General features: G+C 43.0%; 1 protein-coding gene across 4 annotated transcripts in view; it reads right to left on the reverse strand.

Moving 5' to 3' along the window:
* Positions 1-4,435: 4,435 nt before the first annotated feature.
* The window catches only part of LOC106609251 (ras association domain-containing protein 3), a 57,899-nt gene continuing 47,597 nt past the window's right edge, over positions 4,436-14,737 (reverse strand). For all 4 annotated transcript variants that reach the window (XM_014207831.3, XM_014207832.3, XM_014207834.3 and 1 more), the window contains 5 exons: positions 14,305-14,412; positions 9,600-9,752; positions 9,400-9,487; positions 7,667-7,782; positions 4,436-7,589 (listed from right to left, as the gene is read on the reverse strand). In XM_014207831.3, the coding sequence (XP_014063306.1) occupies positions 7,440-7,589; positions 7,667-7,782; positions 9,400-9,487; positions 9,600-9,752; positions 14,305-14,412 (615 nt within the window). In that variant the 3' untranslated portion in view covers positions 4,436-7,439. The remainder of the gene's footprint in view (positions 7,590-7,666; positions 7,783-9,399; positions 9,488-9,599; positions 9,753-14,304; positions 14,413-14,737) is intronic.

Raw genomic sequence — 14,737 nt, forward strand, 5'->3', positions numbered from 1 at the left:
TAAATTATGAAAACGTTTAGCTTGTAGGCCTATCTATGTTTGTCCAACTGCAATCCTTCAGCGGGGTAGTGAAATTCATCATTTTTATAAAAACTTTTAGCAAATACTACCACTACCTTTTCCTCAACTGTGGTTGACTTGGCCTCTATTAGGCTATTATTTCATAATCATATTGCAACATGATTAGATGCTTTACATAGTATTAACATCAAATTGAATTATTATTAATTTCACACATGACCAAAAGTATGTGGACACCTGCTCGTCGAACATCTCATTCCAAAATCACAGGCATTGATATGGAGTTGGTCCCCCCTTTGCTGCTATAACAGCCTCCACTCTTCTGAGAAGGCTTTTCACTAAATGTTGGAACATTACTGCAAGGACTTGCATGGGGGCATTGTTATGCTGAAACAGGAGAGAGCCTTCGCCAAACTTTTGCCAAAGTTGGAAGCAGAGAATTGTCTAGAATGTCATTGTATGCTGTAGATTTAAGATTTCCCTTCACTGGAACTAAGGGGCCTAGCCCAAACCATGAAAGACTGCCCCAATCCATTATTCCTCCTCCACCAAACTTTACAGTTGGCACTATGAATTGGGGAAGATAGCATTCTTCTGGCATCCACCAAACCCAGATTCGTTCGTCGGACTACCAGATAGTGAAGCGTGAGTCATCACTCCAGAGAACGCATTTCCACTGCTCCAGAGTCCAATGGCGGCGAGCTTTACACCATTCCAGCCGACGCTTGGCATTACGCACAGTGATCTTAGGCCTGTGTGCGGCTGCTCGGCCATGGAAACCCATTTCATGAAGCTCCCAATGAGGCAGTTTGGAACTCAGTAGTGAGTGTTGCAACCGAGGACAGACGATTTTTATGTGCTACGCACTTCAGCACTCGGCGGTTCCGTTCTGTGAGCTTGTGTGGCCTACCACTTAGCGGCTAAGCCGTTGTTGCTCCTAGACGTTTCTACTTCACCATAACAGCACTTATAGTTGACCAGGGCAGAAATTTAACCAACTGACTTGTTGGAAAGATGGCATCATATGACGGTGCCACGTTGAAAGTCATTGAGCTCTTCAGTGAGGCCATTCTACTACCAATGTTTGTCTATGGCGATTGCACAGCTGTGTGCTCGATTTAATACACTGTCAGCAATGGGTGTGGCTGAAATAGCCGAATCCACTCCTCAGAGGAGGAAGGGGAGGACCGTCATCCTCAGTGAATTTCATGAATTGTAAAACATTTAAACGTTATCGTTATTAGGTATAACTATACTAAATATAATCGCGTCACCAAATAATTGATTAAAACACACTATTTTGCAAAGGTCTACAGTAGCCTCAACAGCACTCTGTAGGTAGCACAATGGTGTAGCCGGAGGATGTCCTCCAGCCTATCAGAGATCTTGCAGCATGAACTGACATGTTGTCCACCCAATCAAAGGATGAGAAAATTCATCTAGTACTGAAAGCATAAACTTCAGCTAGCTAGCGCTGCAGTGTATAAAATGTGGTGAGTAGTTGACCTAAAGAGAGAAAAAGACAATAGTTGAACAGTTTTGAACAAATCCATTTCTTCCAAAATGAAGGAGACGCAAGAGAGAAATAGCGAGAGAGAGAGTGTCATTTTTCTCCAGTTTCACTTACTTAGCTAGCAAATGCAGTTAGCTAGTTTAGCCTACTGAAACACCCTCCTCAAACAGAGGGATGCTATGCTGGCTATGACTTTCCAACACAACACTGGAACTCTTCCAAGTCAAGGTAAGCTTTTGGTATTACTAATTTATTGCCACCGGGGCCCGCCGGTGTAACTGCTTACTGTACACTGTAACGTTACTGCATGATTGTAGCGGGTTTACTAACATGTTAGTTCTATTAGCTATGCTGACTTTGAGATGACTTTAGCTAACATTGTGACAACGATGTAGGCTGTGTGTAACGGTCAGGCTTGGAAAGGTTTTTTCGCCTGGTCACATACAGCTGATGTGTTGTGCATTGAAGTCCACAAGCGAAGGGAAGAGGTGAGAGGAGAACAGATGCGAGAAGGAATGCAACTTGGCTGCTATGAAAGTGAACAGTGTTTACTCGTGATCAGGGATGTATTCATTCTGCCGATTCTGTTGAAAAAAAAAATCTTAAAAACGGAAGCAAAGGGAAAACGGGGATAAACATACCTGAATTTGTCCAATAGAAACTCTCGTTTGCAACTGTTGGTCTAATAATTACACCCAAGTTCAGCTAGATGCAGGCCCAAATTTTTTTTTGCATTCCTGTTAGTGAGCATTTCTCTTCTGCCAAGATAATCCATCCATCTGACAGGTGTGGCATATCAAGAAGCTGATTAAACATCATGATCATTACACAGGTGCACCTTGTGCTGGGGACCATATAAAAGGCCACTCTAAAATGTGCAGTTTTGTCACACAACTCAATGCCAGATGTCTCAAGGTGAGGGAGCGCGCAATTGGCATGCTGACTGCAGAAATGTCCACCAAAGCTGTTTCCAGAATTGAATGTTAATTTCTCTATCATAAGCCACCTCCAAAGTCATTTTAGAGAATTTGGCAGTACATCCAACCCGCTTCAAAAATCGCAGTCCACCTGTATTGTGTTGTGTGGGCGAGCGACTTGCTGATGTCAACGCTGTGAACAGAGTGCCCCATGGTTGCGGTGGGGTTATGGTATGGCCAGGCATTAGCTACAGACAACGAATACAATTGCATTTTATCAATGGTAATTTGAATGCACAGATTCCTTGACGAGATCCTGAGGTCCAAGGATCTGTACACAATTCCTGGAAGCTAAAAATGTCCCAGTTCTTCCATGGCCTGCATACTCACCAGACATGCCACCCATTGAGCATATTTGGGATGCTTTGGATCGACATGTACGACAGTGTGTTCCAGTTCCCACCAAGATCCAGCAACTTCGCACAGCCATTGAAGTGGAGTGGGAAAACATTCCACAGGCAACTCACTACTGAGTTCCAAGATGTGTTGCACTGCATGAGGCAAATGGTGGTCACACCAGATACTGACTGGTTTCTGATCCACGCCCCTACCATTTCTTTGAAGGTATCCGTGACCAACAGATGCATATCTGTATTCCCAGTCATGTGAAATCCGTAGATTAGGGCCTAATGAATTATTTTCAATTGGCTGATCTCCTTATATGAATTGTAAATCAGTAAAATGTTTGAAATTGTTGCATTTTGTGTAAATGTTTTTGTTCAGTCTACATCCATTTTTGGACTTATGAATTAATATGTACCCATTGATTCTTGAAGAATATAAAACCTATAAATGCTTCCTGAGCTTAGTTTAAAGGGCAATTCTGCAACTTTTCAACCTCATAGTCATCATCTGCAGCACCAAACCTGTGTCTACATACTCTGTGTAAACTGCATACTTCTATTATCTGTGTTTAAGGTCCTAAAAAAAATATGCTTCTTTGTGACACAGGGTAGGATTAAAAGTAAAAAAGATTTTCAAAACCTGCAATGAGTTTCTAGTCCAAGGGAGGGTATTTCTGTGCTCCCCATGTCACTGCAAATCTCACTACTTGAAAATCCCAGATAATCTTTTTTCTTCTCAACAAAACGTAGAAATGCGCCATTTCACAGATGTTAACCCTGGTATTGTGCTGTAAATAATTACAATTAAGTTGAAAAGTGCTGGCGTTGTCCTTTAACTGTCCTGTAAGAACCCCATATATAAGCTTGCTTTACTCCAGTGTTTGTAAACAAGGTCGATGTAAACAAAAGTGTATAACCTCAAAACATGATTAAAACTAGAATTCTGATATCATGGATGGTCTGTCTTAACATCCATAGCTCTGTAAATTAATTTCAAAGTGATTAAATGTATCCAATAGGGGGAAGATTGTCTGGGCTGCGCCTGCCCGGCCCCGAGAGAGCCCTCCCAATAACATAACGAGACGCTATTCAGGCTCAGAGGAAAAAGAGAGCAGTAAGTTGAGTTCACAGTCACCTACACGAAGGACCTGACTACAGCGATATGCGGGATGATGAAGAGGCTGCTTCACACTGGTGCAGACTCCAAAGTCCACAGGAAGAAGCTCAGTCCTGAGACCCTCTGAAGATTGAGACCCCGGGCACACAGGCAAAGACATGCCGGTGTAGAAACCGGAGACCTATGAGCAGGTGACATACACCTGGGCGACTGCGGACTTGCCCACCTATTGATGCAGATGCCCCTGCTATGCTGCACAGCCCTTGTACTACTGCAACACCTTAATGAGCTACCCCCAGTATGGCTGTGTACTGGAGAGGTGGTGGAGATCGTCGACGAGGACGTCATGTTACGTAGCAACTGCTGTTTGCCCCTTTAGGAGCTGCCTATAGGAATGCAGTCAGGTCTCATTATTAGTTCTGCATTTTTGATTCACTGACCAGAACATTGGATTCACCAAATGTTCCCTTTTTTGTACAATTTAAAACTTTAATAGATGAATTCAGTCCTTTAGAGAAGGCCACATTTGGTAACAATCCACAAAAAATGAAAAATAAAAAGTTAACTACAAAAATAAACCTGCATCATCAATAATATAAATAGAATGTAGCAACGTTTTTTTTCTTCATTATAACATGTCAATTCCATCCCCTCTCCTCCAAGCTGAGCCCACAGCTGCTGTGTTCATCCACATCCTGGTACTAAACCATCACTAATAGTGGCAGCAGAATCATTCCAGGTATAGATCTTAGTCTCTGCATATAGCACTGCAGCGTAGAACATTACAAGAGTATAGCTGTAGAGACAGGGGGGCTAGCAATCTTTGGCAAATAACAGTTATGCATTTAACTAGTTTATGTTTATCTATAAAAACTGTTCATATATTTCCGGGCCTCTGGTTCCTAAGAGCCACATAGTAGCCCTATATGCATTAGGTGTAGATAATGCATGCTTTATAGTATATTTATATGGGTTACTTTAGCAGTCATCCTCCTACATCCCAGACTTAACAAAGCTAGCCAGAAAAACCAACTTTCACAGTCTATCTTCAATTGTATCATGTTATGGGCAGTGCTAACAAATCATACAGGAGCTTGTATAAACGTCACGTTTTAGAAACACCACACATCTTTCATAAAAGCCACTCATATTTCAATAAGAAAGGTCTAATTATGAAACATTGTGTAAAATTATAATAGTGGAAGATTGGCATCTGGTAAATGGAGAAGGCAAAGAAAAATCCCTGAATTAAAAGGTAAAGTGCCCAGAAGCTTCAGTAGATAGTAAACTGGTCCGATAGAAGCTCTTTAGATATTAACTGGTCTGATTCAAAGCCCTGATGCTGAGATGTGCAGACCGCTAACTAGCTAACACAGGGCCAGTGGTATCTGTCAATGTAACACTGTGCTTCGCAACACCATTTAGCAAGGCTTGCAAAGAAAATAATGGCTTTAGGATATAAAATGTAATAGATTATTTTACCATCTCATTCCATTAACCCAGTGTTTAAACGTAAATTAAGTTCTGGGTATGTAACCCCTTATAATAAACTCTAGCTATAAAATGTTCCTTAATTTGAGGCCACTAGGAGCACCAGGCAAAGCCTAAAATAAATCAAAACATTTTATAATAGTTGGTTATAGAATAGGAAAACATCATATATCACCAAAAGGCTTTCGCTCAACAGTTTGATGCAGGTGTAGAGCGAGATGACAGTTACAGCATTTATCCATAAGGTGGGGCTATATAACCACACCACTACTCTTTCTATAGAGATAAACATGGCAACTAATGCAGTACCATCAGAAAAAAACATCATATAGTACTGGCAGATAAACATCATGGCTTTTAAACATGCCAATTCAACATATATTCTGGCATTTGGTCAGTGTGTTTTGATACTGTGCCGAGGGTTGATGGCCCAAAATGCGCACACTAGTTGCTCTGTCCATTCAATTGATTGTCCATCTATTCCAAAGTACAGTCTCTGTTCAAATTACCTCCCCTGTAACTACCAGAAGATGGATACAACCCTGGTAGAGATGTAAATACAGTAGAGAGAGACGGACAGGGAGGCAAAATGCGAGAACTTCAAAGCAACAGGTTCTACCCGCTTTCTCCTCGTCTAGGAGACTGAACACATGGCCATGTGACGTCACCTCTACAATAAACAGACTAGTCTCTTTGGTCTGTTAGCACATCCATTTCCTGATGTCCCATGCAGAAAGCATGACACATGCAGCTTTGCTTCAGGATTCACACACTGGTGCAATGTAAGACTGATTAAAAGCATTTATTCTACCAGCCCTGAAGCAGATTAAGACAGATGTAGCCATGTTCAATGACTACCAACGGAACATGTCCTTTGCTGCTATTCCTGACCATGTTATCCGTGGCCATCGGCCTGGCACTGGCTTCAACAGAGGCCCTGAACTTTCTCGGCATAGACAATCTCTTTTAACATGGAACTCCAAAAACCTGTGTTTGTCACATCCATTTCATTTTTTTGTTACACAGTCTTAAGTTACTTATCTACTTGCCCTAAACCATTAGTCAACTTCCTAAAGTCTTCCCAGTCTCACAGCACTAACCTCTTCGCCTCTGACACGACTAGTCTCCGTCCAGAGGTCAAAGGTGAGCGGTCAGCTCAAACTCCACTGTCAGTCTGGTCACAAGCTGTCACACTTCCATCCTGACCTCTAAACCCCAAACAGCTTGTGACTGTCAGACTCTACAAACTGCACCAAATATGCTTCTCCTTTCAAGACCATCACAACCTTCAGTTTAAATACACCACTCTTATTCCGCTTCGTATCATTTGCCTTCTCTAGTTTCCATTTCATCTTGTCCATCTAATACTGTGTCATTTCCATGATAAACCAGTCTAGCCTTTATGTTGCCGATATGTTTTCTGTGCATTAACCCCTGTGTGAGAAATCAGCGATACGAGTCGGTCCCTATGGGGGTTGGATTGCAGCCACGCCTTCATAGAATACAATAAAACAATTTCAGCAAAGGAACAGAGCAAAGCTTCACCCACATAAATTAAAAAAAACAACAATATGTACAAACCCTTGCATCCACCAATTAAATAAAGATTCAAATATTTGGGGGTTTGAATCATTCACATGTTCAAAAAGGTCATTCTAAAAGAATTGCAATAACCAGAAGGATCAAAAGAGTGAACAGAAGAGTGGATATGGCACATGGGGTGTAGGCCTACTCAGTAAAGACAGTCTTGAGTGCTTAATGCAAAGTCCAGGCTGAATGCAGTGGAACCACAGATGCCGTCTAGTGTCCATCCAGTGTATTGCACATAGGGTCCACAGGTATAATCTGGAGTTTATTCCAGCTGTCTGTCTCTCTCCAGCTTCTGAATCAGGTTGGACCAGTTGTTTTCCCCCCTCAGTGTCCCTCAGACTGGATTCTGGTTCCCAGCCCTCTCTCCTCCAGGGGCAGTAGTAACGTTACCCCGGCCCCCCTGCTGCTCTCATGGCCTCCTGCAGTTTGAGTCTATAGTTGTCGTAGCGACGCGTCACGGAACACACCCGCTCGGTCTCCTCCTTCTCCAGCATCCTTAGGAAGTTACTCAACTCTGGGATGGAGAACGCATCCCACTGGAAGAGGAGAGAGGCATGGTTAATACAGGGAGTGTGAGTGTGTGTTTAGTGTGGGAGTTCAGTGTGTGTCTTACCATGACCTCGCCAGTCTGCTGTTCTCTCAGGACAAAGCCCAGCATGTCGGTGTTGGGACCTGCTAGCAGACGCAGGAACAACGGATGCTCTCCCTCCGACAGCTTACACATGTACTCTACAGGAGGAAACACACAATAATATGCTGTGGTTATAATGCATGATTCTTAGTGTTCATTCTACAAAAGGGTTCAATGTCAAGTCAGGGGGGGGAGATGTGCTGTAAAACACTTACTAATGAGAGCTTCGGAAACTGGGGATAGGCCAAAATGGTGTGTGCGCATGGAAAACAAGCATGGATTTAACAAAAATAAAAGAAAGTGTTGGCTCCATGCCATGGGGTAAGCGCACACAGAAATGCACACGCATACGGGTCAATAACCACAGCGGCCCCGTCAGATCAGAGACCCAAGTCTTTCCTGCGAGTCAAGTCACCAGGCAGCCCTAAGCCCTCCTGCATTCTCCATATCCAGAGACACCAGCACATGCTCAGCCTGTCCCTTTACAGTAGAGGTTCCCGTCTGCCTGCTAGGCCTATTAAAAACACAGCTGGTGAAAGGGACTAGCTATACACAGCTATGTACCAGATGGTGCCATGGTGGTACAGTACTTTAGCCATCCATCTCAGCAGGACTGGGAAAGACCCGCATTCCATACCGGATTCAGACATCACCGTGGGATTTCTTGCTGCAGGCAGGGGCTTTAAGTTTACACCACCATCGGAATGGGTCATACGTTACATAGACATGCATACACTTACCCTTCCTCATATATCACGCAGTAACCACAGATCTAGGGTCAGATTTATGACGCTACAAATTCTAACCATTACGAACTGAGTCCATGCCCCACACACGCGCACCCCCCCCCCCCCCCCCGTGTTTTTAATTGGACCACAGTATAGACTGTCTAGACAGACCCTCATTAAGAGGCTCAGACCTCCCCTCTTCATTTACCGAAGGGAAAACACAGCAAAAACACAACGTCAGAGCTAGCATTCGAGTCACGCCGTCCTAGAGGTCGGGGATAGCGTGTGTGCTCTGGCAGATTACACAACAGTGAGAAGAGATTAGACAGACCGTGACAGACTGCACTGATACTCGGCTGGAAGTCTGACCTATTCACAACCATAATCTACCTGCACTCCTATTCCCGACTACTCTACCCCTAACCCTGCCCCCACCCAGTCTTCAGCAAGATGGGCTAATCTCCTGCTCTGTGGTATAGGGACCAATCCATCTTTGCTTGTCTGCTGGGGGTCTTGGACTGAGCCGAGTGAAGGTCCACGCTGAACCTCACCAGCGAGTTGCCCTCTCAATCTAGCAGAGCCCTAAAACAGGAAGAACAGTAGTGGGGGGGGGAACGGGACAGAAGACCAAGACACAGGCTGCTACTGTAAACTGTACTGAAACCTGTTGTGGACTTCCATCCACAGGCTGCCTGGTTGAGAACAGCTGCTGCTGGACATGGTGTGTGTGTGTGTGTGTTCCTGCCCTGGTGGGGTATTCCAGCCACAGGGGTGATAAGCAATGTGTGTGTGGGGACAGCCCTGTGGCATTCAGTAACATGAGGGCGAGGCATCTAGAAATACACACCCTAAACCCTACAGATACCCACCCACTATGTTCAGACACCAGCCCAGTTCTGGCATGCATGCTATCCAGCCAGCATCTATGGCATGACAAACCAACTACAATGTCTCCTCTAGCCAGAAAGACAGACCACACACACTTACCTTGCTCATCCCTGCAGCAGCGTTTGTACAGGGCATATTTAGCAGGGTTGTCAGCTACGGTGAACTTGGTCAACAGGGCCTGAATCACCTGATAGAAACAACGTTAAAGATAAGCATCAGTGTACATATAGAATTATAGCCATTTTCTACAAATCACTGCACGCAGGTTGTACGTAACTCTGTGTGTGTGTGAGACCCACCTGTCGTACGGTATTGTTGGAGCTGATGTGAAGAGTGTTAATCGCCCCCTGAGGGAGGTAGAAGGCCTCTCCTCCCTGGCCCCCTCGTACTGTGACTGGTCTCCTCAGCTCCAACTGCACCTTGATGAACCCCGTATACACACCACTGGGGTTCTGCAGGGAGAGAGGGAGACCGGTTAGGATACTGCGGGACAACACAGAACAGGTACACAAGCACTCATTTTCGCACACCACACACAGTAAGCTTTGTCATGTCTGTGTGAGAGATGACCAGATGATGGGGTGGGTGGGGGCTTAACTTCACTAGGGTAGGGTGCAGTATTTTCACGGCCGGATGAAAAACGTACCCAAATTAAACGGCCTACTACTCGGGCCACAGGAACTAGAATATGCATATTATTAGTAGATTTGGATAGAAAACACTGAAGTTTCTAAAACTGTTTGAATGATGTCTGTGAGTATAACAGAACTCATATGGTAGGGAAAAACCTGAGAAAAATCCAACCAGGAAGTGGGAAATCTGGTGCTTGTAGTCTTTTCAAGTCATTGCCTATCAAACAGTGACTTAGGGTTAATTTTGCACTTCCTAAGGCTTCCACTAGATGTCAGTCTTTAGAACCTAGTTTCAGGCTTTTGCAGTGAACAGAGAGCGAACAGAGAGCGAACAAGAAGGCCGGGAAGTTGGTGACTCAGAAAATGACATGAGTTTTGTGGCGCACGTTCACGTGATGAGGTAGCTGTGTTCTAAAACGTTTTTCAAGACATTGGAATCGTCCGGTTGGAATATTATAGACATTTTATGTTAAAAAGGCCATAAAGATTGATGCTATACAACGTTTGACATGTTTGAACGAACGTAAATATAATTTTTTTTTTTTTACTTTGTCGTGTAATTTGGGGCGCGCTTCCTACATTTGGAGTAGCTTACTGAACGCGCAAACAAGGAGCTATTTGGACATAAATTATGAACTTTATCGAACAAAACATTTATTGTGGACCTGGGAATCCTGGAAGTGCCTTCTGATGAAGATCAAAGGTAAGTGAATATTTATAATGCCATTTATGATTTTAGATGACTCCAAAATGGCAGGTATCTGTATTGCCTGGTGTATGTTTCTGAGCGCCGTACTCAGATTATTGCAAAGTGTGCTTTCCCCGTGAAGCTTTTTTGAAATCCGTCACAGCGTTTGCATAACGGAGATGTTAATCTATAATTCTTTGAATAACAGTAATATTTTATCAACGTTTATGATGAGTATTTTTGTAAATTGTTGTGCTGATTCACCGGCAGTATTGGAGGCAAAATATTTTCTGAACATCACGCGCCAATGTAAAATGCTGTTTTTGGATATAAATATGAACTTTATCCAACAAAACATACATGTATTGTCTAACATTGAGTCCTAGGAGTGTCATCTGATGAAGATCGTCAAAGGTTAGTGGTTAATTTTAGCTGAATTTCTGGTATTTTGACCCCTCTCCTGCTTGGAAAATGGCTATGGTTTTTCTTGTGTTGTACCTGTCCTAACATAATCTAACTTTATGTTTTCGCCGTAAAGCCTTTTTGAAATCAGACAATGTGGTTGGATTAAGGAGAGGTTTATCTTTAAAATGGTGTAAAATTTTGTATGTTTGAGAACTTTGAATTATGACATTTTGTTGTTTTGAATTTGGCGCTCTGATTGCTCACTGGCTGTTGAATAGTGTGTCCCGTGGGTGGGACGGTAGCGTCCCACCTGCCCAAGAGAGGTTAACATTAGTTACCAGATGGAACCCAGATTTGTGGGCCCATCTTTAAGCCCATTACTTCACATGCCATCCCCCTGTGGACGGGACAGCACCGTGTGTGTGAGAGTGTTTAGCAGTGGTGTAAAGGTACTTAAGTACTGCATTAAATTAGTTTTACTTTAAGTGTTTTTTTGGGGTTACTTTATTTATATATTTGACAACTTTTACTTCACTACATTCTTAAAAATAATGTACTTTTTACTCCATACATTTTCCCCTTATGCCCAAAAGTACTCGTTACATTTGAATGTTTAGCAGGACAGGAAAAGGGTCCAATTCTCACACACACACACCTAAAGAAAAAATCCCTGGTCATCCCTTCTGCCTCTGATCTGACAGACTCACTAAACACAAATGCTTTGTTTGTAAATGTCTGAGTGTTGGAGTGTGCCTCTGGCCATTTTACTTTCTTTACCAAATATGGTGCCGTCTGGTTTGCTTAATAGAAGGAATTAGAAATGATTCATACCTTTAATTTTGATACTTAAGTATATTTAAAACCAAATAATTTGACTTTTACTGAAGTAGTATTTTTCTGGGTGACTCACTTTTACTTGATCAATTTTCTATTAATTTTTCTTTACTTTTACTTAAGTATGACAATTGGGTACTTTTTCCACCAGTGGTGTTTAGAAGGGTGAGAGAGAGAAGAGATAAGGTCATTAACCTCTTATGGCTAGGGGGCAGTATTTTCACGCCTGGATAAAAAAACGTACCCGATTTAATCTGGTTACTAATCCTACCCAGTAACTAGAATATGCATATACTTATTATATATGGATAGAAAACACCCTAAAGTTTCTAAAACTGTTTGAATGGTGTCTGTGAGTATAACAGAACTCAAATGGCAGGTCAAAACCTGAGAGATTCCTTTACAGGAAGTGGCCTGTCTGACCATTTCTGGAACTTCTTTGCCATCTCTATCTTTTACTAAGGATCTCTGCTCTAACGTGACACTTCCTACGTCGTCCATAGGCGCTCAGAGCCCGGGAAAAACCTGAATGTCGTCATCCCAGCCCCAGGCTGAAACACATTATCGCCTTTCTCAAGTGGCCGATCAAGGGACTGTGGGCTTAGGCGCATGACCTGGCCGCCCCCGTCTTTGTGATTTTTTCCTCTGTTTGCCGAAAAGGAGATTCCCGGTCGGAATATTATCGCTTTTCTATGAGAAAAATGGCATAAAAATTGATTTTAAACAGCGGTTGACATGCTTCGAAGTACGGTAATGGAATATTTAGAATTTTTTTGTCACGAATTGCGCGCGACCCTTTACCATTTCGGATAGTATCTGGAACGCACGAACAAAACGCCGCTATTCGGATATAACGATGGATTATTTTGGACCAAACCAACATTTGTTATTGAAGTAGCAGTCCTGGGAGTGCATTCTGATGAAGACAACAAAAGTAATGAAACTTTTGTAATAGTAAATCGGAGTTTGATCAGGGCTAAACTTGGTCGGTGTCTAAATGGCTAGCCGTGATGGCTGGGCTATCTACTGAGAATATATCTATAATTCTTAAAATAATTGTTATGTTTTTTTGTGAACGTTTATCGTGAGTAATTTAGTAAATTCACCGGATGTTTGAGGGGGGTATGCTAGTTCTGAACGTCACATGCTAATGTAAAAAGCTGGTTTTCGATATAAATATGAACTTGATTGAACAAAACATGCATGCATTGTATAACATAATGTCCTAGGGTTGTCATCTGATGAAGAGCAAAGGTTAGTGCTGCATTTAGCTGTGGTTTTGTTTTTTGTGACATTATATGCTAGCTTGAAAAATGGGTGTCTGATTATTTCTGGCTTGGTACTCTGCTGACAATCTAATGTTTTGCTTTCGCTGTAAAGCCTTTTTGAAATCGGACAGTGTGGTTAGATAAAGGAGAGTCTTGTCTTTAAAATGCTGTGAAATAGTAATATGTTTGAAAAATTTAAGTTTTTGTATTTTTGAGGAATTTGTAATACGCGCCACGCCTATCATTGGATATTGGAGCAGGTGTTCCGCTAGCGGAACGTCTAGATGTAAGAGGTTAAAGGAGAAGAGATGAAACGCATCAATCAAGCTAACTGCCACTACTAAAATGCACGCGCACCATTACATAGTTATGTTTCTATAGAGAAAGAGAACAAAGAGTGACTTGTGGTTGCGATAGATGGACAGATCAAGGACACAAAGAGGTGAGAAGAAGAAAAAAAGGTGGGAGAGCAAACAAAGACATTGTAAAAAAAGACAAGACCGCAGTCGAGTCATCATGCCTGCCTGACTGCATGTTTTAAATGAGACTGACAGGTCTGATCGCATGGACTAGATGAATATCAATGTAAATCAAAAGAACAGTGGTTCGAACTTTGACCCATCCCCAGAAGGAAATAAGTATGCTACAGTTATTCATCTGGTACGTCTCTCTCAGACAGGCCTGTTCCAGACAGCTAGTCTGGTGAACATGTGTTGTGTGCCACCATCATGCCCGCAGCTTGGTGAGCATTGAGCAGTCAGTTAGACATAGCTGGTCCTCTTCCACATAACAGGGGAGGTCAGGACAACAGAGCTTCTGTTCAATCATCATCATCCTTATCATTAGTAAACAGAGGAAGGAAGGAGCGATGTGGTGGAAGCATGCAGCAAGCAAACGTGTGTGTCACATATCTTGTGGATCAGGAGGGGATAGATGACACAACACATGCGCACTGAATGAGCCTTTACAGATCAGCTCTGAAGGCTGGCAGACCCACGCACACACTCGTGGCAGAGATAACCATCAGAGCCTGACAATCATACAAGTTTGTTTAGGGATGAGGGGGTCAAAAGTGGGAAGCTAGGTCATAAGGGATGATAAACTGAGGTAGCCTAATGTCTGATGGAGGAGTTGGGTTAAGGGTGAGTGGATGGGGTTGGGGTTAGAGGTCACTTACCAGGGTCATTTTGAGGTGGTCCTTGGAGGAGGAGTTGTACAGCTCGACCTTCTGTCTGATCTCCTCTCTGCTGAGATGAGTCCGTAACTCCCTTTCCTGCTCCACATCCTGAGACAGAAACAGAGAGAGTTAAGTGGTGTTATGGCCTGAAGAGATTGGTAAGATCAGCTGATACAGATCGACATAAAGAGCATATACACACACTGACAGGCCTCCAGCCCTGGGCCTGCCACAGTGTTGTCCTGACCTTCATTTCCCTCAGGGATATTCAACTGGCGGGGCCCAGGCCAGATCCGGCCCATTTATTAATTTATACTGGCCCTTTGATTAATTGTGAACATTAAATGAAAGATCTTAAATAAAATAAGATGCCAATATCGGACGTTCAGTTCCAAAACGACAAGCACTATGGTGATTGTCTATAGTGTGGTTT

This window comes from Salmo salar, chromosome 07 (genome assembly GCF_965601325.2).
Source record: "Salmo salar chromosome 07, fSalSal1, whole genome shotgun sequence".
Taxonomy (NCBI): domain Eukaryota; kingdom Metazoa; phylum Chordata; class Actinopteri; order Salmoniformes; family Salmonidae; genus Salmo; species Salmo salar.